Below are 25,869 nucleotides of genomic sequence, written 5' to 3'. Positions count from 1 at the left end.
TCCTTGTTAAATCTGTTTTTTATACATAGTAAGACTATTCTTGACTCCAAGAACTATCTGTAGAGCAGGTCCACCGCATCAGAGAGCTGCTCATTGTTCAGGGTAGCCGCCGGGGTGTCGTAAGAGCTGGCTAGCGGTTCGGAGAAGGCAAGGCAGCCTGGGGAGGTCGAGTCAGGTTGTCGAGCCGTCGGGTTGCAGGAGAAGCTGGATTGGGTTCCGAAGAAATGATTTGGGTGCAGACCATGCTGCTGCATGCTACTCAGAGGCACTGGAATTGGTGCCTTCGAGTTAGCACAAAAGCGGTGTGCAGTGAAACCATGTGTGACTGTCTTGGTCATTTCTTTTGCGATCGCAAGACCCTGTTGGGCATTGATTGTTGCAGGCCTGCTTCCCTTGTCTGGCGTTTAGACAAGCGGTGAGGTTCAGTGGCGGCTCGGTTATAGCTAGGACTAGGCCTCAGTCCTCAGGCTTGCGTTGTAGCGTGGCGTCTGGGCTTGCGTTGTAGCGTGGCGTTGGGCTTGCGTTGTAGTGTGGCGTTGGGCTTGCGTTGTAGCATAGCATCCAGGCTCGTTGGGGGTTAGCCGCTCCTGTTGGTGCTGCCCTCCAGTGTTGGGTCGGTGGAATTACAGGCTGGACTTCCAGGAACCATCAATTTGCAAGACTTGTTGCTCAGACACTTGGACTAAAAATTTGTTTTCTTAAGTGACTATATTCTTTTTTTCTCTTTCACATTATTTTGAATGTGCATATATATTTTTGCACCCTGGCCCCAGAGGAACACTGTCTCATTTGGCGATATCCATGTGTGGTTTGAATGACAATTAAACTTGATTAGATTTGATTTACTACAGCTCGACATTCAATGATATCATTCCCTCAAAACTAATCAATAAGCTTTAAGACCTTGGCCTCTTGTGCAATTGGATCCTCAATTTCCTCACTTGCAGACAGACCCCAGTCATTTCAGATTGGCAACAACATCCTCTCCTTGATTTCCATCAGCACAGGTGCACCATAAGGCAGTGTGCTTAGCCTCCTGCTCTACTCACTTTACACTTATGACTGTGAGGCCAAGCACAGATCCAATGCTATATTTATGTTTTGTGACTATACCACTGTTGTTGGCTGAATCAAAGGTGGTGATGAATCAGCATATAGGAGGGAGACTGAAAATCTGGCTGAGTGGCCATAACAACAACCTCTCACTAAATGTCAGCAAGACCAAGGAGCTGATTATTAACTTCAGGAGAAGGAAACCAGAGGTCTGTGAGCCACCAGTCCTCAGTGGGGGATCAGAGGTGGTGAGGATCTGCAACTTTAAATTCCTCGGTGTTATCATTTCAGAGAACCGGTCCTGGGCCCAGAACATAAGTGCAATTATGAAGAAAGCACAGCAGCACCTCTGCTTCCTTAAACATTTGCAAAGATTCAGCATGACATCTAAAACTTTGATAAACTTCTATAGATGTGTATTGGAAAGTCTATTGATCGGTTGCATCACAGCCTGGTACAGAAACACCAATGCTGCTGAATGGAAAATCTTGCAGCCCAGTCCATCAGGGGTAAAGCCCTCCCCACCACTGAGCACATTTACACAGCGAGTTGTCACAGGAAAGCAGCATCCATCATCAAAGACCCCCACCACCCAAGTCATGCTCTCTTCTCACTACTGCCATTAGAAAAAAGGTACAGGAGCCTCAGTACTCTCACCACCAAGCCCAGGGACAGTTATTACCCTCAACCATCAGGCTCCTGAATGAATGGGACTTGTCCCATCACTGAAACTTTCCCACGATCTACAGACTCATTTTCAAGAAGTCTTCATCTCATGTTCTTGATATTTATTTTTTTTTATTAATTATTATTTCTTTTTTTGTATTTGCACAGTTTGTTGTCTTTTGAACATTGGTTGCTTGTCCATCCTGTTCGTGTGATTCTATTACAGTTCTTGGATTTACTGAGTATGCTTGCAAGAGAAAGAATTGTAGGGTTGTATATAGTGATATGTGGTTACTTTGAAATTAAGTTTCCTTTGAATTTTGAACTAGATTGCCCCCAGGATTGGAAAGGAAGGGGGAGGAAGCCAGAATAAGAAGGGGGAGGGGAAAGAGTACAAGCTGGCTGTTGATAGGTGAAGCCAGGTGTGTGAATGAAATAAGAAGCAAGAAGGTGATAGGTGGAAAAGTTGAAGGGATAGGAAAGAAGAGTAGACTATGGTAGAAGAAAGGGAAGGAAGGAGGGAACGAGAGGGACAAGATGGGCAAATGAACAGAACAGAAGGGGTGGGAGGGGAATCAGAATGGAGAATGGAAAAAGAGAGAGGGGGAGGGGTGGGGGGAATAACCGCAGTTGGAGAAGCTGATGTTCATTGCATTGAACCATTAACATGGAGAGAGGTCAACTGGACACAAGTTAACTTGCCAATGGGTCTTGTAGAGACAATGCTGTTGTATCTGGTTGGTGGGGCAGGACGTGTGGAGGAATTGTCAGTCACCAGGTTTACCCACCTTTCACCACATCACTGGTTACTAGTTTATTGTTGGTACATGTATCGATGGAGACTGTGAGCTATGCCTTTGGGAACTGGTAATTGGTTTGTTACTGTCACGTAGTGAAAACTGCTGCCGTGGCAACCAGACAGATTGATCCAAAAGTTATGTACACCAAGGTAGTACCAAAGGAAAACAACAATAGAATGCATAATGAAGTTCAAGTTTAATTATCACTCAACCGTACATGAATACCCATGAATACAGCCAAATGAATTAGTGTTCCTCTGGGGCCAAGGTACAAAACACAGTACCAATAGTCACACACAGCACAAAGCACATATAATTATAATAGCAGAGAAGCACACAGTGACAAAAAATATATATAGCCCAAGTCCCTGAATGTCATGGCCTGTAGATTGATGGTGAATGAGATGTTGACCTTGAGCCATGTTTCTGCAAGAACAGGCCCAAAGTCATCAAATGCTCCTTATACGTTAATCCAAGAGCTAGTAGGAAGGGAAAGAAGCCAGAATAAGAAGGTGGGAGAGGGAAGGAGTACAAGCTGGCAGGTGAGCGGAAAGGTGGGTGGGTGGAGGAGAGGAGATGAAGTGAGAAGCTGGGAGGTGGTAGGAGGAAAGTTAAAGGGCCAAAGAAGGAATCTGATAGGAGAGGAGAAAAGAGACTTCTTAAGTGATCCGACTTGAAAATCTTTACACACTTGGTGTTTGCTTTTACAAATGGCCTTGCACGCTTACCTTCGATATAGATCTCAGCAGACGTGCTGTCCGAACCAAAGCAGTTGGTGGCTGTACAGGCGTATCGGCCCGTATCGTCCTCAAATGCTTCCGCAATAACTAGTGTGCAGAGATCACCATCTTGGAATATCTGGATGTCTGGGGTGTTTTCCAGTTTCCTTCCCTCACAAAACCATCTGTGGATTTGGTTAAACAGAGAAAAGACACAATAAATATCTTTTGTCTACTGGAATTCTAGAGGGCATGTACACAGGTGAGAAAGATAGGCTCAAAGGAGATGTGATAGGGCACGTTTTTTGTTTTTTTTAACACAGAGGGTGGATAGTGCCTGAAATGTGCTGCTGGGGGCAGTGATGGAAGAACATACGATGCAGCTAGACCAGCTGGAAAAATGGCAGATAGAATTTAATGCCGACAAGTGCAGGGTGTTGCACTGCAGTATGACCAAATAGGGTAGGCCTTACACAGTGAGCAGTAGGGCACTGAGGCGTGCGATAGAACACAGCATTCTGGGATTACAGGTCCATAGTTAATTGAAAGTGGCATCACAGATAGATAGGGTCATAAAGAAAGCTTTTGGCACATTGGCCTTCATAAATTGAGTACAGGAGATAGGATGTTATGTTGAAATTGCTAAGACATTGGTGAGGCCTAATTTGGAATATTGTGTGCAGTTTTGGTCACGTTCCTACAGGAAAGATGTAAATAAGGTTGAAAGAGTACACAGAAAATTTACAAGGATGTTGCTGGGTCTGAAGGACCGGGGTTAAGAGGAAAAATTGAACAGGTTAGGACTTTATTCCTTGTGGGGAAATTTGATGGAGGTATATGACATTATGAAGGGTACTTATTGGGTAAATGCAAGCAGTTTTTTTCCACTGAGGTTAGGTGGGACTACAACTAGAGGTCAAGGGTTAAGGGGGAGAAGTGAAAAGTTTAAGGGGAACATGAGGGAAAACTTCTTCACTCAGAGGGTCATGAGTGTGTAGAACGAGCTGCCAGCAGAAGTAGTGTATACAAGCTCAATTTCAATGTTTAGGAGAAGTTTGGATAGGTACGTGGATGGTAGGGGTTATGGAGGGCTATGGTTCCGGTGCAGTTTGAAGAGAATAGTCAATTTAAATGGTTTGGCATGGACTAGATGGGCTGAAGGGCCTGTTTCTGTGCTGTACTTTGATAATACTCTAGGTGTTTAAGAAGCTCATGAAGGAAAGGATAAGGAGAGAGACGATTCGCTTTCTTTGTCACTTTTACATTAAAACATATGGTTAAACGTGCCATCTTGCATCAGTGACCCACACAGTTTGAGGATTGTGCTGAGGGCAGCCTGCAGTGTAGCCACGCCTCTGGCACTAACACAGCACATGACCCTAACCTGTACGTCTTTGGAATGTACAAGGAAACCAGAGAAAACCCACACGGTCACCGGAGAGTGTACAAACTCCTTACAGACAGTGGCAGGAATTGAATCCCCAGCAGTGATTGCTGGTGCTGTAAAGTGACTGTGCGTTACCATGATGTCAACCAGATTAGTTCAGTTAGGCTTTTAATCGTTAGTTTAGTTACCCCAGCACTACAAAGGCTTGTTGCTGTGGTGTACTTTTCCATATTCTCTACAGATCAGTAGTTCCATTTAATATCAGAGAAATGTATACAATATACATCCTGAAATTCTTGTTCTTCACAGACCACCAATGCTTTGTCAAACTGCTCTCACCTCGCTGATAAGACAGATACATTGAATTATTGCTGAAGATAAAGAGAAACTTCGATAAGTGAACGTAGAAGTGCCCTCCTCACCATTGAGCACATCTACACAGATCACAGTCGCAGGAAAGCAGCATCCATCATCAAGGTCCCCTATCATCCAGGACATGCTCTCTTCTCACTGCTGCCACAGGAGCCTCAAGACCCATACCACCAAGTTTAGGAACTTGCCTTAAAACAGAACTGTTCCCATAACCTGTGAATTCACTTTCAAGTCTCTTCATCTCATCTACTCGATATTTATTGCTTATTTATTATTATTCCTTTTTATCCCTCTTTCTTTTTGTATCTGCACAGCTTTGTTATTGATTGTTGTCCGTCCTGTTGGGTGCAGTCTTTCCTTGATTCTATAATGTTTCTTGGATTTCCTGTGATTGCCCTCAAGAAAATAAATCTCAGGGATCTATATGGTGACGTATATCAACTTTGAATATAAATTTATTCTGAATTTTTTAACTTTGAACCTTGAAGTGAAAACACAAGAGATTCTGCAGCTGCTGGAAATCCAGAGTAACACACATAAAATGCCGGAGGAACTCAACTGGTCAGGCAGCATCTACACAGGGGAACAGACAGGACAGCTTACATTTCAAGCCGAGACTCTTCATGAAGACTGAACTGTCTTCGTCCGGCACTTTGAGTGTGTTACTATGAAGAGGAAACTCCTTTGCTACCTTTGACCTGCTCCTTTTTGTATTGGCCTCAGGGAATATTTTTCTGCATACTAATCAGATGCAAATTCACTTTTATGTTATTAAGTATTAACTAGGTATTTCAAAGCAACTGGGTGTCAATTAGAATAAGCATGGGAATCTATCAAAGTTATGGTGTAGACATAATGACACAAAAATATTAGCAATGGGAATTACAGATTCAAACTGGGAATGAAGACCAGTGTTTAATACTTTCATGAAGCATATTACCACTTCAGCTGAAACTCAACCCTGAACAAAAGTAGGCAGAGGGTGATGGTGGGGTGGTATTCCAATTAGAGGCCTGTGACCAGTGGTGTGCCACAGGGGTCAGTGCTGGGTCCCCTGTTGTTAGCATTCTGTTAACAACCATACTGCGAGCTCTCTTTGTTTGAGGTTTTTTTTCTCATTTGAGGAAGGTTAAGTTGTATAGTATTAACAAACAGAGCTTGAAACTTCGGAGGTGAGTGGTGTTACAGAGTTTCTAAGGGGCTACTGGGGGAGGAAGCCCCTCAGTCGATGTGGTGGTGTACCACCGAAGAAGTCACATGGGTGGCAACAGTCCTACTTGGTTAAAGATATGCATCCAAACATTACTTAAAGTAGTAGATATGAATGTAAGATTCAAAAGGCGTTGCATGGTTTATTTTTGTAAGTATTTTTTATTATGAATAAAGTTTATTTTGGATTAGAAAACAACTTGGATGTCAATGTGCTAACATGATAATCAGAAGAATGAGGGGAGATCTCATTGAATTCTGTCAAATGCTGGAAGTTCTCAGTAGAATGGATGTGGAGCAGATGTTTCCTACAGTGGAGGTGTCTAAGATCTGAAGGCACAGCCTCAGAATAGAGGGACGTCCATTCAGAACAGAGATGAGGAGGAATTTCTTTAGCCAGAGAGTGGTGAATCTGTGGAATTCAATGCTACAAGCAGCTGTGGAGACCAAGTCATTGGGTGTATTTAAGACAGACCTTGATAGGTTCTTGAGCAGTCAGGACATGAAGAGGTACAAAGAGTAGGCAGGAGACTGGGGCTGAGAGGGAAATGGATCAGTCTTGATGATATGGCAAAGCAGACTCGATGGACCAAGTGACCGAATTCTGCTCTTATATCTTATGGTCTTATCAAGTTTACAAACTCAGACAGGAGCTTTATTTGTCACTTGTATATCGAAACATAGAGTAAAATGCATTGTTTGTGTCAACAGCCAACATAGTCTGAGGATGTGCTGGGGGCAGCCCACAAGTATTTTGGCACCAAATAGTATGCCCACAACTCACTAACCCTAACCTGTAAGTCTTTGGAATGTGGGAGGAAACCAGAGCACCCTGAGGAAACCTATGCATTCACAGGGAGAACATACAAACTCCTTAGAGGCAGTGCCGGGAACCATTCTTCACTGGATTCCATCCATCTGGGAGAATGGAAGACACGAGTTTCACCACACCACGTCTCTAGGGGATATGCAAATAGCAGAACCACTTTGCCAAATCTGACTTTACTTTGATCTCATAAAAGTCTTGGACTTGGGAAGGACTGTGGAGGGTGCTTCTTACACTTGGCTGTCCACAGAGATTTGTCTCCATCCACCTCATGATGGCGTCCAGGCTATGATCTTAACCAAAACATCACAATTACCTAGTCTCAGTGCAGGCTGGTGGCATCTCCACACTTTTCTCAGTTTTCTTCACCACAATGCTGCATCGCAACACTTGTTACTGGAGTGGAGCTAATCTACAGGATCAACTTTACCCTACTCCAGAACCAAGGTCACCCCAACTTTCATCACCAAGTTGCAGTGAGCAGTGATCACTTGCATTTGTACATGTTCAGAGGCTCTTCTTCATCCTAGACTTGTTCACCAAAGCACACAGGGAAAATGGCCCTTACACTCAATATCTACAGAAATTCTCTACAACCATCCTACAACAGTGGAAAACACAGACCACTTTCCATATCTCAGGAGCCGCCTTTCACTGGAGTCAGACATTGGTGAAGAAATTAATGCACCGGTACAGATGTTGTCTGGGGTAAACACTATTCTTTGCATTTCTGGTCAGATGCTAACTGCATTTCATTGGCTTTGTATTTGTACTTGGCCCAATGACAATAAAGTTGAATCTAATCTAATCTAAAAGCTATAAAAATTAAGACCTGAAGCTCACCAGGAAGTCACAGTGATCCCTGCTCTCTCTCTCTATCTCAGACACAAGGATGACTAACAACAGGCTGGTCAAAGCAATGGAGGGAACTACAGATACTGCTTTTTTGAGGCATCGCTCCTTGAAGATGTCCTGGGTACTAGGGAGCCTAGCGCCCATGATAGAGTTGACTGAGTTTACAACCTGTGGAGGATCTCTGCACAATCCTCCACAATCTTTGGTAGGATGACTGACCGTCAATCTTTGGGTATAGTTTTTCATTGATTCTATTGTATTTCATTAATCTGCAAGAAAATGAATCTCAAGGTAGTATCTGGTGACATATATGTACTTTGATAATAAGTTCACTTTGAAAGTTTGAACATCCTTGACCCTTCGAGTATCTAAGATGGGGAAGCTGCTGCCCCTTGTCTGAATTCTCACAACCTTGTTGACAATGCCTTTGAATGGAAAATCCTACAAAAGGTAGTGGATTTGGCCCAATACATCATGGGAAAAGCCCTTCTAACCATTGAGCACATCTACATGAAACACTGCCGTAGGAAAGCATCATCCATCATCAAAGATCCTCACAACTCAGGCCATGCTGTTTTCTCACTGCTGCCATCAGGCTGAAGGTACAAGAGCCTCAGGACTCGCAGCACAGCTCAAGAAGAGTTACTACCCCTCAGACATCAGGTTCTTGAACGAAAGAGGATAACTACACTCACTTTCCTGTCCATTGAGATATTCCCACAACCAATAATCTCATTTGAAGGACTCTTTATCTTGTTATTTCATGTTCTCGTTATTTATTGCTATTTATTTATATTTCCGGGGCATATGGGGTGTCAGGTAGCACCTCTGGTGGGGGAACATGTCGCGTCCTTTTCAAGGAGGTTAGTCCACCTTTGGTCCCCACCTGGCACTCAGCTCTCACCTGTGGCTCCCCATAACTGTTTACATGCGACAGCGGCCACACCCCGGGCAACGGCTTCGACAAGCCGGCTAAACCAGGTGAGGGTAGCCGACAGGTCTCAAACCCTTGGTGAGATAGGGAGCTGTCTATCCCAGCATGTGAAGACAGACTCCGGCGGATTGAGTGGATGAGACCAATGGAAGGTCCAACGGTCAAGAAGGCGGTTTTTGCAAGTGTTGTGGAACATGTAGAGCAGGACAAGACACAGAAGACGTCCTGGTCATCCACTGCGCCTAGGCCCATCTCCAGCCATCTCGACACTGTCTTGCCACTGGATCCAGATGGGAATTGGGAAGAGAGAGTGAGGCTGATGCTGCGCAACTCTCCCTCACTTAAATCCAAATCACGCGCTAGTCTCAACACCATCATAATGGTGTCGAGGTCCTCATTGACGACGATGGACGAACACAAAGATTTATACTTCCATTTGCACATTTGTCTTCTGATTGATCTTTCACTGATTCTGTTCTAGTTACTATAGTATAGATTTGCTGAGTGTACCCACAGAAAAATGAATCACAGGGTTATATGTGGTGACATACATGTGCTCTGATAATAACATTTACTTTGAACTTTGAAATCCCTCACACAAGGTAGAATACGACAAAGGAAAGCTGTAGCAAATGTAAGCTGCTTGCCATATCTGTGACTGGGAGGATTGAAATTCCCCTCCTAATGAGAAACAGAAGGCTTGGCTGCTCCTCAATCTAATCAGCAGCCCCACACTCAAACTCACCTGTTCCAAAGCTGTGGACTGTTGAAATCTCTCATTAATTGGAGAGGAATGGCAGACATTAACCAGGGTTTAACTAATCTTGGGACTTCAGATTTGGCAGAAGGGGAAGGGGGGTGGTGTAATGTTGGTGCTTATGTTCACATGAACATCCCACAGACTGTTCTATTTTACCAGCAAACCCTTCCACTTTCTCCCTATCTTCACTCTTGATGCCTTTCACACTGCTTATAGTGGTGAGCTTCACACTCATTCAACCCTTACACAAGAAAATGGGAGCAGGAGAGGCCACTTGGCCCTTTGACTCTGCCCCACTATTCAAGCGTATTTAAGAGACTATTAGAAAGGTACGTGGATCATACAACAATGGAGGGGTAGATTGAGCTTAAGAGTAGGTTATAATGTAGGTTTTCGCACAGAAAAACTGCAGAGATGATTCATGTTTGAGAAAAAATGTAGCAACTCATTTACTGTATTCCAAAAGCTGAACACAAAGCACCATCACAACACTTTACGCCATTATGCCATCACGTCAGACCAGTCTTTTAAAGTGAATCCCAACTCAATGTCGGTGGCTGTGAATTCAGTAGTTTCCACCAATTACATTACCCTACAATAATATCAGCACAGCATTGTGGGCCATGTTCAATGGCTGGTATGTGTCAGCTTCAACTCCTTTGTTGCACCAGTTCCTCATAACCCTCAACTCTTCAATTTCCAAATAATTATCCATCTCCATATTAAATAGATCCAGTCATCCACCTCCACTATCCTCGGAGGCAGAGAATTCCAGAGATGCACCTCCCCAAGAGCAGATGTATCAACACACCTTAAACTTAAATGACTTAGGGCACGTTTCCAACTATCCCCAACACACAGAATGCTGGAGGAACTCAGCAGGTCAGGGGGTCCTGCTGAAGGCCTGTAATGTTGCCTGTTTATTCCCCACCATAGATGCTGCCTCCAGCATTTTGTGCATTGCTCTGGATTTCCAGCATCGGCAGAATCTCTTATGTTTACTTTCCTAGCTATGCCCCCTTGCTGAGGTGCGTACAAGATTGCGCAGAACTAAATTCATTCTGGTGTCCCCTAAACAATATCATGAAAGCAGGTGATATGGTTGTTGGTGCATTGCTATTTTGTGCAGAAACATAAAGTTTTGGTTAGACCATTTTCAGAGGATTGTCTGTAGTTCTGGTCACATTCAGATTTATTTGCTACACATACATCAAAACATACGGTGAAATGTGTTGTCTGTGTGCAGCCCACAAGTTTTGCCACACATTCAAAGTCCAAAGTAAACCTGTTATCGGAGTACATGTATGTCACCATACACAACCCTGGGAGTCATTCTCTGGTGGGAGTTCACAGTAAATACAAGGAAACACAATAGAATCAATGAAAGATTGCCCCCAACAAGACGGACACACACCAAAATGCAAGAGACAACAAACTGTGCAAATACTAAAAGAGAGAAAAAAATTAAAAAGCAATAAATATCAAGAACATGAGATGAAGAGTCCTTCAAAGTGAATCTATTGGTTGAGGGAGCAGTTCACTGAGTCATTTTCCCTTGGGGAAATATCAACTATTAGAAGGTGTAGGTTTGGGGGAGGGGGGAAAGTTCAAAGGAGATGTATAAGGTCATTTTTAAAACTATTTTATTATTATTATTGAGATGTGATGATTTTTGCACAGAGAGTGACAGGTACCTAGAATGTGCTGCCAGGAAACATGGCACAACAGCGATATTTGAGAGGGGGTTTAGACAGAGTCTAGAGGAATATAGACCATGTTGGGGTTAGTTTAAATTGGAATCATGGTCGACAGAGACACTGTGGGCCAAAAATCCTGTTCCTGTGTACTGTTTCAAGGTCTATGTTCTTAAATAGCTTTCGTGTTTCCCACATTACAACAATGGTTACACTTCAACAGTACATGAACACATGGGGTGCGCCATGATAGCCCAGCGGTTACAGCGACACTATCACAGCTTGCGGCGTCAGAGTTCGGAGTTCAATTCTAGCGTCCTCTGTAAGAACGTTTGAGGGTTTTCCCCATGACCGCATGGGTTTCCTCCTAGTGTTCCGATTTCCTCCCACAGTCCAAATTGATCATTGTAAATAGTCTTGCGATTAGGCCAGGGGTTAAATAGGCGGGTTGCTGGGGGGTGTGGCTCATTGGCCTGATCTACGTGGAAAGTCGAAATAAAGTAAAATAAAATTTCTCAATGCCCCAGGTTTGGGACTGGTGATAAACACTGAGGCAACTTTTCACTGCCCTTTCTTGTAGTTTTGTTTTTCTAGCAGCAATGTGCCTCTGACTATATTGTTATGGGGAGAATTCCTTTAACTGCAAAATTCTCTTTGCGTTAACCACACAACAGGCTCAAACCAAAGTTTGGAGGAAAGGAAATCATTTTGAAAGAAGTTTACAGATCCTCTGTTTGAGGAGTATCAGAGCAATGACAGAAAGACCCACAACACCTGGCTCGGTGACTAATCCTCTATCTTTAGCCTACAGGTGGTGGGGTTACAGGTTTAATGATGGTACTAAACTAGAGACAGGGAAGGTATTTAAGGATCAGTAAATCACAACAGGTGGTCTTTCTGTGGATTGTGCAGTCATTAACTCATTGGGAATGTTGACCTTTGGGCTTTTATCTGTAGTCACCATAATCCCATTCCCACACCGCCCTCCCCGAGCCTTCGGAGAGGCAGATCCAAGAACTATTTGATATCGGTTTACGGGGCTGCACTGACGCCAGTTCAGAAACAGGCCATTCTGCCCACGCGATTTTCACACACCCAGTTCAGAAACAGGCCATTCAGCCCGCATGATTTTCCCTTCCCCGAAACCCTACCAATCTTTGCTTTCACCAACCCTCTCAGGGATTTCTTTCACACCTTACATCAGAGCAGATAATGGTGGAATTACACAACAGGTCATGTGGCATCTAGAGGAGAGGAAGGTGGTTAACGTTCAAGTTTTCATCTTGCTTATTGGTATTGGTATATTGATATTGGCTTATTATTGTCACATGCTAGATTTGGATTAGCTTTATTTGTCACATCTTCATCGAAACATCAAAACATATTGTGAAATTTCTTTGTTTGCGTTAAATCAAGTCAGCGCTGGGCAGTCCGCAAGTGCCACTAAATCTAACCAACTCATGAAGCCTAACCATACGTCTCTGGACTGTGGGAGGAAACTGGAGCACTTGGAGGAAATCCGAGTGGTCAGGGGGAGAACGTACAAGCTCCTTACAGGCAACTGAAACCTGATCGCTAATTGTTCCGCTATGCTACCGTGCTGCCTCAAAACGCACCATGATTCAGTGAAAACTCATCTTGCGTACTATCCATGCAGAACAAAGTGCATTGAGGTAGAACAAGGTAAAACAATAACAATTCAGAATAAAGTGTAAAAGCTACAGAGAAAGTGCAGTGCAGGTAAACGTTTTTAAAGCATCCGTTAGTCTCATGAGACCATGGATTTGCGACTTGGAAGGTTTCCAGGACGCAGGCCTGGGCAAGGTTGTGTGGAAGACCGGCAGTTGCCCATGCTACAAGTCTCCCCTCTCCACACCACCGATGCTGTCCAAGGGAAGGGCATTAGGACCCATACAGCTTGGCACCGGTGTCGTCGCAGAGCACTGAGTGATTAAGTGCCTTGCTCAAGGATACAACACGCTGCCTCAGCCAAGGCTCGAATTAGTGACCTTCAGATCACTAAACGAACACCTTAATCACTTGGCCACGCACCAACACAAACGCAGGTAAACGTTAAGGTGCAAGATAATAACAAGATAGATTGTGAAACTGACAGTCCATCTTATCGTACAAGATATGTTTGATTAGACACTGTTGGATTGGTCTTGGAGTAGTTTAGAGGTTCAGCATGACATTATGGGCCAAAGGGCCTGTACTGTTCTGTTGGAGAGTCTGATAACAGTGGTTGGAAGCTGTCCTTGAGCCTGGTCTCTGTAAATCATCCTTCTTTCTGATGTGCTTCTTTCACTGAAATCACCAGCAGGCTTGTAGGGAGAACATTGCATTTGAAGGCTGTAGAGTCAGGTTAAATTCATCTAAATTGGTAAGTAGGTTCATTAATATCGAAACTGAATTCCATTTAAACAACATCAAAACCCATCATGACTTTGTTCCACCAACAGCAAATCTCTTTTGGGTCATCCATGATGAACCATATTTTTATTTCACATTTCCTCCGGTAGTGAAGGAGGCCATTTGGCCGGTCAGATCTCTGTCAGCTCACTGCATCATCCCACATTTCCATTGACTCTACCCCCCCCAACCAAATTCTACGCACTCTCCTGCACACCAGAGGCACTGAAGGCACACACACCTAGGCTCAAGGGCATCTTCCATCTCACTGGACACCTAGTACAATAAGGTGGACTGTTAACGTCACAATCTATGTCGTTGCGACCTTGCACCTCATTGTCTGCCTGCAGTGCACTTTACTCTGCAATCTGCTGGAGTGGTGCTTTTGTGCGGCCTCAATGCACTAATGTAACAAAATTATGTGTGTGGACAGTCGGCAAGACAAGATTTTAACTCCACCTTGTTAGATTTGACAATAAACCATCTACTGTAGAACTCCAATTAATTTCCCAACCTGCACTCTTTGGGATGTGGGTGGAAACCGGAGCGCCTGGAGGAAATCTGCAAGGTTGGAGGAAAAACGTAGAAACACAAGGACTGAACCCTATTCTCTGGCATTGTGAGGCTTCGGCTATCAACCTCACCACTCTCAACCTAGTCAGACAGCGCCAGCCTTAGGCTAATCTTCTACATCAAACTATTCCAATTTATCTCTTCCCTTTCCGGTGACATGAAAGAAAATGGGGGGGGGGCTATGTGGGAGGGGAGGGGAGGGTTAGATTGATTTTAGAGTGGGCTAAAAGATCAGCACATCATAGTGGGTCAAAGGATCTGCAGTATGCTGTAGTGTTCTATGTTCTATGACAGGATGGCAAAGTGTCTTCATCAGTTAGGACATGAAGCAGAGCAGTTGGGATGTCATGTTATAACTGTACAAGATGGTGGTGCAATTGCATTTGGAGTGTCATGTACATTCATGGTCACCCAGCTATTGGAAAGATGTCATTAAGTTGGAGAGAATGCAGAAAAGATACACAAATGGATTACCACCATTTGATGGATTAAAGGAGAGATGTGATAGGCTGGAGTTGTTTTCCTTGGAGTGAAAGCAGGTGAGGAGTGACTTTATAGTGACATGTAAAATTATAGACAGATCAGAGTGAGGAGTCCAAAAATAGGGACAGAGGTTTAAGGTGAACGGGAAAAAGTGTACAGGGGTTTTGAGGGGCAAGAATTTTACACAGTGGGTGGTGAGTTTTTGGAAATGGTTTATTTGGGCCAAATGCATACAAATGGGACCTTGGTTAAGCTGAAGGGTTTGTTTCTGTGACTCTATGATGGGTAACAATGTTGATGATGGTGGTGACAATGATGATGATGATGATGATGATAATGATGATGACGATGATGATGTTGATAATGATGACAATGATGATGATGATGACCATCTGACCTTCATTTCCTTTCTGGTATAAGATGCAGTTGGTCTGTAGGATTTGAGGCCATAGTTTTTGAATGGGTTAGGGCTGTATTACTTGAAAAGTAGAAGATTGTGGAGGATTTTATAAGGTACATAAAATTATGAGGGGTATAGATAGAGTAAATGCAAGCAGCCTTTTTCCATTGAGGTTGGGTGGGCTACAACTAAAGGTCATGGGTTAAGGGTGAAAGGTTAAACATTTAAGGGGACATGAGGAGAAACTTCTTCACTCAGAGAGTTGTGAGAGTGTGGAATAAGCTGCCAGCACAAGTGGTGTATGCAAGATCGATTTCAACATTTAAGAGGTTTGCATGGTAGGTGTATGGAGGGCTAAGGTCTGGGTGCAGGTCGACGGGATTTGGCAGTTTAAATGGCTTGCCATGGATTAGATGGGACAAAGGGCCTGTTTCTGTGCCGTATTTTTCTATTACTCTAAAGGTACACACACATGTACAGAAACAGTTGGCTAAATGGTCTGTCTGGGGAACTGGGGAACATCAGCAATCCTGCAGGGAAACAAGAGGCTATTGCCAAATCTCAGTGCAAATGATGCACCAGGCCATATCTATTTCAAAATGCCAATTCTACGTGCCTACCCCTGTCTGCATGGGAAGGAAAGCTGGTCCCTTGTCTGTGCTGCCTGTTTTTATAGCTTCCTGCTGTGCTGGCATCTCCATTGTTGTCTCAATTGCTTGCAGTTCTTGCCAAAAGAAACATGTGTAGGAACACTAATCCTTGGCAGAGTTATCACTGCTCTGTTCCACGTGGGAAATTGGACAAAAACTACACCAAACTCTCTCTTTTTCTCACATATTAGCTTCCTGACGGACATAAGAACAAATTTCACGACCTATGCCGGTGACAGTGAACATGTTTCTGATTCTGATTCTGAAAATCAGAGCTGGAGTAAGTTAAAGTTAAAGTCAAAGTAAAATGTATTACCAAAGTACACATATGTCACCATTTCTTACCTTGAGATTCATTTTCTTACAGGCATTTACAGGAAAATAAAGAAATGCAATAGAATTCCTGAAAAGCCATCAAAAACAAAGACTGGGACACAACCACTTCGCAAAAGAAGATAAATTTTGCAAGTAAACAAAGACGTAATAATCCTGAGAACACAATTTGTAGAGTCCTTGAAAGTGAGTCAATAGACTGTGGAATCAGTTCAGTGTTGAGGTGAGTGAAGTTATCCACTCTGGTTCAGGATCCTGATGGTTGAGTGGTTATAACTACTGCTGAACTTGGTGTTGTGGGGCCTAAGGCTCCTGCACCTCCTGACCTATGACCTGTGTTCATAGTGAGAACAGAGCATGACCTGGATGGAGGGGATCCTTGAAGACAGATGCTGCTTTCTTGTGACATTGCTCTTTGTAAATGCGCTCAATGGCGGGGGGCGGATATTGTCTGTGATGGAATGGGCTGTAGGTAGACCCACCTTTCAATATGATCATGGCTGATCCGCCCCAGGCCTCAAATCCTCTCTTGTGTAATTTCCCACAGTCCTCAATAGCATCCTCCAAGAGGACCACAAACTTGACGTGTGGTTTGGAGGTTTGCGTGCCTCAATGACTCAGAGAGCTACAATGGTTGGAGTCAGGGCCTTGTGCTTTGGTTCTTGGTAGTGTCACCCACGCCAAACAGGTCAAAGGGTAGAGACCAGACTAAGACTTGTCCACCGGTCTTCCAGGTTCAGGGGTTCACTCAGGACTAACAACCCTGACTGGTCAAAAAAAATGTAATAGAAACAGCAATGAAGAGTCCTTCTACACCTGTGGGTGATGGTATGCCAAGGACAGGGAAGAGATGGAGGATCTTTATTGCTGCCCTAAATGCCAATGGCATAATGGGCAATAACTTTATTGCATGATCTTTCACTAGCTTATCAAGTCATAGAGTAATACAATAAATGGATAATTTATAGCAAGTAAAATATAGAGCATCTACAGATTAATTTAGAGTAAATTGAGAAACTTATGTTCCTTCAACTTAAATGGTTTCTTAAAAGTTTAAGGAGATCCAGCTTGTCACTGAACACGCTAACAAACTTCTGCTAATGTACAGTAGAAAGTATCCTGGCTGGTTGCATCATGGTCTGGTACAGTAATTTGAATCGTCAGGAATGTAAGGAGCTGTGCACATTAGTAGACTCTGCCCAATACATCACAGGCACATCCCTCCCCACCACTGATAGTATCTGCAAGAGATGCCGCCTCAGAATGCTGCCATCTAAGGTCAAAGGTCTTCATCATCCGGGCCATGCCATCTTCTCACAGTTACCCCCAGGCAGGGGGTACAGAAGCCTGCAGTTACACACCACCAGGTTCAAAACCATCTTCTTCCCTTCAAGCATTCAGTTCTTGAATCAACCAGTACAACTCTAATCATTACCTCAATATAGCAACACGATCAACACTTTGCACTAAAATGGACTTTGTTTTCTTTTTGTTCTAACTGTGTTTGAGGACAATTGATAAATCTTACCCACAATTTTCCACAGAAGTACCATGGTGAGCTGTTTAACTGGTTGTATCACTGTCGGGTACGGAGGGGCCACTGCAAAGGATTGGAAAAAGCTGCAGAAAGTTGTGAACTCAGTCTGCTCCATCCTGGGCACTAGCCTCCCCAGCACCCAGGACACCGTCAAAAGGTGATGCCTCATAAATGGAGGCATCTGTTATTAAGGACCTCTGTCACCCAGGGCATGCCCTCTTCTCATTGCTACCGTCAAGGAGGTGCTACAGAAGCCTGAAGACACACACTCAATGACTTAGGAACAGCTTCTTCCCCTCCGCCATCAGATTTCTGAATGGAAAATAAACCCATGATCACTACATCACATTTTTTTCTTTCATCCCCACTTGTTTTGCACTGCTTATTTAATTTTTTATACATACATATCGTAATTTAGTTTTTATTGTCATGTATTTCAATGTACTGCTGCTGCTTTCTTACAATTATTGTCAAAAAGACTAGCAGTGTGACAGGAATCAGTGGGGTAAGAGCATAAAACCAAAGGACATAGGAACAGAATTAGGTCATTCAACAATTAAGCAAAAGAACAAATTTAATGACGTACACCAGTGACATTAAATCTGATTCTGATCTTTCTTGTAAAAACCGTGCATAATTTCTGCATTTTTAAGTGAATATGGTTTACCTGATGCTATCTGCTGTGAGGCTGCTGCAAGTTTCTCATCACACCTGTGCATACATGTTGGACATTTAACAATAAACTCGACTTTAGAGTTTGTGAGAATCCTAAGGATTCTGTGAGAAGAATTTCCCACACGTCTCAAAGGACTACTTCCTAAACTTGTAACTATCAGCCCTTGTTTGACATTCTCCCACTCAGTCATGGAAACATTTTAACATTTACTCCTGTCATGCCCCTAAGTAAATGTTATGTTCTAATAAGTTTATGTCTCCCTCAACTCAGAACTTGGTCATTATGGTACGGGCACAGCCACAAATAAAGTTACTGACTACCACTATCGTTATTTTGCCTGTGTGTGTTTTTTATTGGTTTATGGGGTGTGGATGCTACTCGCTGTAGTTCTGGGCCGTCCCTGAGCAGACATTTATGATGTAACCAAGTTGGAAGGACGGAATCCTACTTAGAGCAGGCCAAGTATGAAAAAAAGATAAAGGATTAGTTATACGTACTTCAAATCATTGAAACATTTGGCAAATTGCATCATGTGCGGCAGTGTCTGAAGATGTGCCCGCAAGTGCGCCACGCTACTGGTGCCAACGTAGCCCCACAACTTACTAACGGTAAACCGTACATCTTTGGAACGTGGGAGGACACCGGAGCACCTGGAGGAAACCCACGCAGTCATAGGGAGAGTGTGCAAACTCCTTACCGACAGCACAGAGAATTGAGCCCCGATTTCTGGCGTTGCAAAATGTTGCGCTAGCCACCGTTCCAACTTGCTGCTCATAAGGACAGTTGACTTTCCTCTTCAATTAAAATATTCACAGCAAATGAGTCTCTACAGCCATCCTGATTGATAGCTCCAAAGATTCACTGCCTTCTAGGTAAAACAATTTCTCCTCATCATACTTCTGAACGGCTGATCCTTGTTTTGAGGCAGTGACTTTGGTCCAGCCCTGCATCTGTTTATTAAGCACTATAAGTCCTTTACATGTTTAAGTGAGATCACTCACTGTTCCTCTCAACTCTTGTGAGGATTAGTCTGTGATCCAAAGAGTCATACAGCATAGAATCAGGCCCTTTGGCCCAGTGGGCAACACAACATAAAGACACTCGCAGATTTCTGCAGACGTACTGTGGGGAGTATTCTAACTGGCTACATCACCATCTGGTATGGGGGAGTGGGGACCTGTACAGGACCAAAGTAACTGCAGAAGGTTGTAAACTTAGTCAGCTCCATCATGGACATTAGCATCTCCAGCATCCAGGACAGCTTCAAGGAGCGATACCTCAAAAAGGCAGCATCCATCGTGAAGGACCCCATTAGTCAGGACATGCCCTCTTCTCATTGCTACCCTCAGGGAGGAGGTGCAGGAGCCCGAAAGCACACACTCAATAATTCAGGAACAGCTTCTTCCCCTCTGCAATCCGATTTCCGAATGGACATTGAACACTACCTCATTACTTTTTTTAAATCTCTTTTTGCACAACTTATTTAATTAAACTTTTTAAATGTACATACTTCTTACTTTAATTTACAGTTTTTATTACACTGTACTGCTGCCGCATAACAACAGAGTTCACAATACATGCTAGCGCTGTTATACCTGATTCTGATTTTGACAGACACATTAGGGGCATTTAAGAATCTCTTAGATAGGCACATGAATGATAGAAAAATGGAGGGTTATGTCAGAGAGAAGGGTTAGATTAAATTTAGAGTGGGTTATAAGGTTGGCAGAACATTGTGAGCTACAAGGCCGTTCTATGCTCTATGGTCCATGTGGACAAAGATGGTTCCATTGGCCCACATTTGGTCCATAACCTTCTAAACATTTCCTGTCCAAGTACCTTCCCAAATGGCTTTTAAGTTTTGTTAACGTACCTGCTCTCTCTAACAGCTCGTTCCATATACTAACCACCCCATGACTAGCCCCACAGTTCTGATTAATTCTTTCCCCTCTCACCTTAAACCATTATCCTCTAGTTCTTGATCCATCAACCCGGGGAAAATCTGGGAAATACTCTGGAGTAACACACACAATATGCTGGAGGAACTTGGCGGATCAGGCAGCATCTACAGAGGGAAGTGGACAGTTGACATTTTTGGTCAAGATCCTCATTGAGTCCTGATGAAAAGGTCTCAACGTGAAACATTGACTGCTCATTTCCCACCATAGATACAAAAGATTCTCCAGATGCTGGGAGATCTTGAGCAACACATACAAAGAGCTGGAGTAACTCAGCAGGTCAGGCAGCATCGATGAGAGGTATTCCCTCCATAGATGCTGCCTGGTCCACTGAGTTCCTCCAGCACTTGGTATGTGTTGCTCAAGATCTCCAGTTTTTGCAGTCTCTTTCACGCATGCCTTTATAAATAATCTTAATTGTTTTTTTAAAATTTTCTACTACAGAGAGGCTGACCTCTACCTACCATGTGCTCACCTGATCACTTCACCTGAGGTCTCTCTTGTTTCCTCTTCACAAAACACCCTGCCACCCAGATGCATATCATCAGAAGACTCCATATATACTCTGAGGCCACCTAATTAGGTATGACTGCATACCTGCTCTAACACAGATATCCAGCCAATCATGTGGCAGTAATTCAATGCACAAAAGCATGCAGACATGGTCAAGAGGTTCGGTTGTTCAGACCAAACATCAGAATGGGGAAGAACGGGGCACCATGGTTGTAGAGTGGTTAACGTGGCACTATTACAGTTCAGGGCATTGGAGTTTAGAGTTTAATTTTGATGTTGTCCTGTAAGGAGTTTGTATACTCCTCCCTGTGAGTGTGTGGGTTTCCTCTGGGTGCTCAGGTTTCCTCCCACGTTCCAAAGACATAGCAGTTAGTCGGTCATTGTATATCTTCCTGTGATTAGGCTAGGGTTAAAAAACTGGGTGGTGCGGCTCACTGGACTGGAAAGACCCATTCCACATTGTATCTGAATAAAGTAAAAAGAAATGTGATTTAAGTGACCTTGAGTATGAATTGTTTGTTGGTGCCAGACAGGGTAGTTTGAGTATCTCAGTAACTCCTGGGATTTTCATGCACAACCCGCTCTGGAGTTTACAGAGAAAGATGTGAGAAACAAAAAAGATCCAGTGAGCCGCAGTTCTGTGGGTGAAAATGCCTTGTTAATGAGCGAGGTCAGAGGAGAATGGACTGACTGGTTCAAGCTGACAGGAAGGCGACAGTAACACAAAAAACCATCCCACTTTGTTTCATGGTCTCATGTTGATAAAAGCCAGTATTAGTGAACCAGATGGGAATAGTTTTATAATAATCGAGCCATTTCATGGTTACAATTAGTCCCTTTTTAAAATTATTTATATCACCCAGGGGGAGGGGTGCTGGAATCTGTGACACACTGCCTGAAGGAGTGGAGGAGGCAGTGACTCTCATAACATCGACAAAGTATCTACATGAGCACTTGAGTCATAGAGGCATAGAGTGCAGCAGTGAAAAAAGGCCCATTGGCCCATCTATTCTGTGCTGGCCAAACTGGTCTTCAGCCTAGTCCAATCTACTTGGACCATAGCCAACCATACACCTTTCATCCATGTACCTACCATGTTAAGAGGTTAATTGACTATTTGATTACTAACTTGAAATAAGAGAAAATCAGCAGATGCTGGGAATCCAAGCAACACACACACAAAATTCTACTTCCTTTCCCATTCCGACATGTCAGTGCATGGCATTCTCTACTGTCACGATGAGGCCACACTCAGGTTGGAGGAGGAACACCTTATAATCCGTCTGGGTAGCCTCCAACCTGATGTCATGAACATCGATTTCTTGAACTTCTGGTAATGCCACCCCTCTCCCTCACCATTCCTCGTCCCATTTCCCTCTCGCACCTTATCTCCTTACCTGCCCATCACCTCCCTCTGGTGTTCCTCCCTCTTCCCTTTCTTCCATGGCCTTCTGTCCTCGCCTATCAGATTCACCCTTCTCCAGCCCTTTATCTCTTTCATCATTTGACTTCCCAGCTCTTTACTTCACCACCCCCCCACCCCCAGTTTCAGCTATCACTTCTTACATTGTATTTCTTCCTCCCCTCCACCCACCTTCTTACTCTGACCTCTCATCTTTTTTCTCCAGTCCTGATGAAGGGTCTCGGCCCGAAACGTCGATTGCTTATCCCTTTCCATAGATGCTGCCTGGCCTGCTGAGTTCCTCCGGCATTTTGTGATGACTAATTTAATTGTTTCGGCACAACATTGTGGGCTGAAGGGCCTGTTCCTGTGTTGTATTGTTCTATGTTTAACTGAACTGCCATCTACTGTCGCTGACGGCTGCTTGCCCCACACTCTTGAGTGAAGTTCCCCTTAAATATTTCACCTTTCACCCTTAACCTAATGACCCATAGGTATGAGACCCAGTCTCACACAAACCTCAGCAGAAAAGCTCTGCTTGCATTTACCCTATTTATACCCTTGTAAACTTGTATACATCTATCATATTTCCCTCATTCTCCTACACACCGTAGTGCTTTAGTGGATATCACTGGCTTGTGACAAGGGGGGGAAGAGAGGGGGAGAGGGGGGAGAGGGGGGAGGAGAGAGGAGAGGGGAGAGAGGGGAGAGAGGGGAGAGGGGGGAGAGGGGGGAGAGGGGGAGAGGAGGAGAGGAGGAGAGGGGGAGAGAGGGGGAGAGGGGGAGTGAGGGAGAGGGGAGAGGGGGAGAGGGGAGAGGGGGAGAGGGGGAGAGGGGAGAGGGGGAGAGGGGGAGAGGGGGAGGGGGGAGGGGGGAGAGAGGGGGGAGAGGGGGAGAGGGGGAGAGGGGGAGAGGGGGGAGAGGGAGAGGGGGAGAGAGGGAGAGGGGGAGAGAGGGAGAGAGGGAGAGAGGGGGGAGAGGGAGAGAGGGAGAGGGGGAGAGGGGGAGGGGGAGAGGGGGAGAGGGGGGAGAGGGGGAGAGGGGGAGAGGGGGAGAGGGGGGAGAGGGGGTAGAGAGAGAGGGAGAGAGAGGAGAGAGATAGGGGAGGGAGGGAGACAGGAAGGGAGAGAGAGAGGGGGAGGGAGGGAAAGAGGGAGGAAGGGAGACAGGAGGGAGGGAGGGAGGGAGGGAGAGGGAGAGAGAACGAAAACGAATTATTGGTAGCACAGGGAAGAAGGATTGCACTGCTCGCTAGCACTCTGCAGGATAAATTAAGCACATGTTTTTACAAGTGACCTTTGGTAATGCAATATAAATCACGGCAGTGACCTTTTCTTGATCTTTTTGAAACAAAGCTCTCTAGGTCTGTGTTTTTGTAGGCGTAATAGGAACACCTATTTTTACACACTTGTATGTGTTGGATTACTTTTCTTAGTGCTTTCTGTTTTGACAGTTCCTTAATGAGGCTGCTACGCATTGAGGCGTGCAGTCAAAGCTTTGCTGCTGGTGACATCTCTTCCTCTGGGTCCCAAAGTGTTTGAGTCCACTCTCACAAGGCCGAGACCCTTCATCAGGACACGAGTAGATCCTCTGTGCATGTGAATAAGAAATCCTTCCCTTTGTCCCAGTGTGGTACTACGGTGACAGGATACTGCCTATTCACTGGTGCATTAAACCAGACTGGAGGGGAGGATTCACCTGTCCTGACATGGAAGTCCTGATGAAGGGTCCCGGCCTGAAACGTTGACTGCTTATTTCACTCTGGCCTGCTGAGTTCCTCCAGCATTTGGTTTGTGTTTCTCTGGAGGATTCACCGGACAGATCTCAGTTCGCTCCCACATCCCAAACACGGTATAAAGATTTATTTGTCACATAGACATCAAAACTTACCGTGAAACACATCATTTGTGTCAATCAAGTCATCAAGGATTGTACTGGGAAATATTGCCTTTGGTGCCAACATATCGATGTCCAGAAATCACCAACCATAACGCGTACGTTTTTGTACTGTGGGAGGGAAATGGAGCACCCGAACGAAACCCACGCTGTCCACGGGGAGATTGAAACACCCGGAGGCACACAGTCACGGGGAGATGGAGCACCCGGAGGAGACACACACAGTCACAGGGTGGTGGAGCACCCAGAGGAGACACACAGTCACGGGAGATGGAGCACCCGGAGGAGACACACACAGTCACGGGGAGATGGAGGCATCCGAACTAAAACCCACGCTGTCACGGGGAGATGGAGCACCCGGAGGAGAACACACACAGTCACGGGAGATTGAGCACCCAGAGGAGACACAGACTGTCACGGGGAGATGGAGCACCCGAGGAGACACACACAGTCACAGGGAGATGGAGCACCCAGAGGAGACACACACAGTCATGGGGAGATGCAGCACCCGGAGGAGACACACACTGTCACGGGGAGATTGAGCACCCAGAGGAGACACACGCTGTCACGGGGAGATGGAGCACCCAGAGGAGACACATGCTGTCACGGGGAGATGGAGCATCCAGAGGAGACACACACAGTCACGGGGAGATGGAGCACCCAGTGGACACACGCAGTCACGAGGAGATGCAGCACCCAGAGGAGACACACACAGTCACGGGGAGATGGAGCACCCGGAGAGACACACACAGTCACGGGGAGATGGAGCACCCGGACGAAACCCACACAGTCACGGGGGAGATGGAGCACCCAGTGGAGACACACAGTCACGGGGAGATGGAGCACCCAGTGGAGACACACAGTCACGGGGATAGTGTACAAACTCCTTAGGACACAGCAGGAATTGAACGCCAATTGAGATTGCTGGCACTGTAAAAGAGGTATGTTCATCACTACGCAGCAGTGCCGCCTTTGTCGGTAAGTTAATGGTTCACTGTAAATGACTCCTAGTGCGTAGTTGAGAGGTAGAATCTGAAGGGAGTTTCAAAGATCTTATGATGGTTTCCATTCCCTCTCTCTTCCTCCATCGTTTATCATCCCCCACCTCCCCTGGATCCACCAATCACCAGCTAGCCCTTGCCCCACCCTTTCCGCCATCGTTTTACTCTGGCCATCTCCCCCCTCTCTTTCCAGTCCTGATGAAAGGCCTCAACCCAAAATGTCGACAGTCCGTTTCCCTCCAGAGATACTGCCCGATTCACTGTGGTCCTCCAGTATTTTTGTACGTTATTCTAGATTTCCAGGGTCTTGTGTCTTCAACTGGTGCATTGTTTTCCTTTACTAACGGGGTCTGGAGCGTCACACTACAGTGATCGGTGTGTAGTTTTGAGAAGCCGACCAACAGTTAGCCTTGTCCTTTAAACCGAGCTACTGTTGCTAGTCTAAATTACAACCTGCTCCCTTTCGTCATTCAACACCATGTCACTATCTCGTAATTGCCACAGGTATTTTATTTCCAAAATACATCACACTAATCAGCAGCCATTTTTCTTGAATGAGATTAAGGTTGAAAAGGTAAATGTGCTCTAAGCACTTTGGAACACCTCTGGAGATCTAACAAGAACGCCTGAAGGTTTTGTGGCAATAGGCCACGTTGACACGGCATTCACTTTAATTTTTTTATGAATGTCCTGCTCTGCTTGTCAACAAGTTCTATCCCTAGGGAGCCATTAACAAGGAAGCTTTCTTCACTGAGCCAGT

General features: G+C 44.8%; 1 protein-coding gene across 3 annotated transcripts in view; it reads right to left on the bottom strand.

Annotated features, from left to right (window-relative positions):
- The window catches only part of palld (palladin, cytoskeletal associated protein), a 446,071-nt gene that overhangs the window by 239,822 nt on the left and 180,380 nt on the right, over positions 1-25,869 (bottom strand). For all 3 annotated transcript variants that reach the window (XM_072257627.1, XM_072257625.1, XM_072257626.1), the window contains exon 3: positions 3,248-3,423. In XM_072257627.1, the coding sequence (XP_072113728.1) occupies positions 3,248-3,423 (176 nt within the window). The remainder of the gene's footprint in view (positions 1-3,247; positions 3,424-25,869) is intronic.

The sequence above is a fragment of the Mobula birostris genome, chromosome 5, assembly GCF_030028105.1.
Source record: "Mobula birostris isolate sMobBir1 chromosome 5, sMobBir1.hap1, whole genome shotgun sequence".
Taxonomy (NCBI): domain Eukaryota; kingdom Metazoa; phylum Chordata; class Chondrichthyes; order Myliobatiformes; family Myliobatidae; genus Mobula; species Mobula birostris.
Note: the sequence above shows the minus strand (reverse complement) of the source record. Positions and strands in the feature narration are given on the sequence as shown.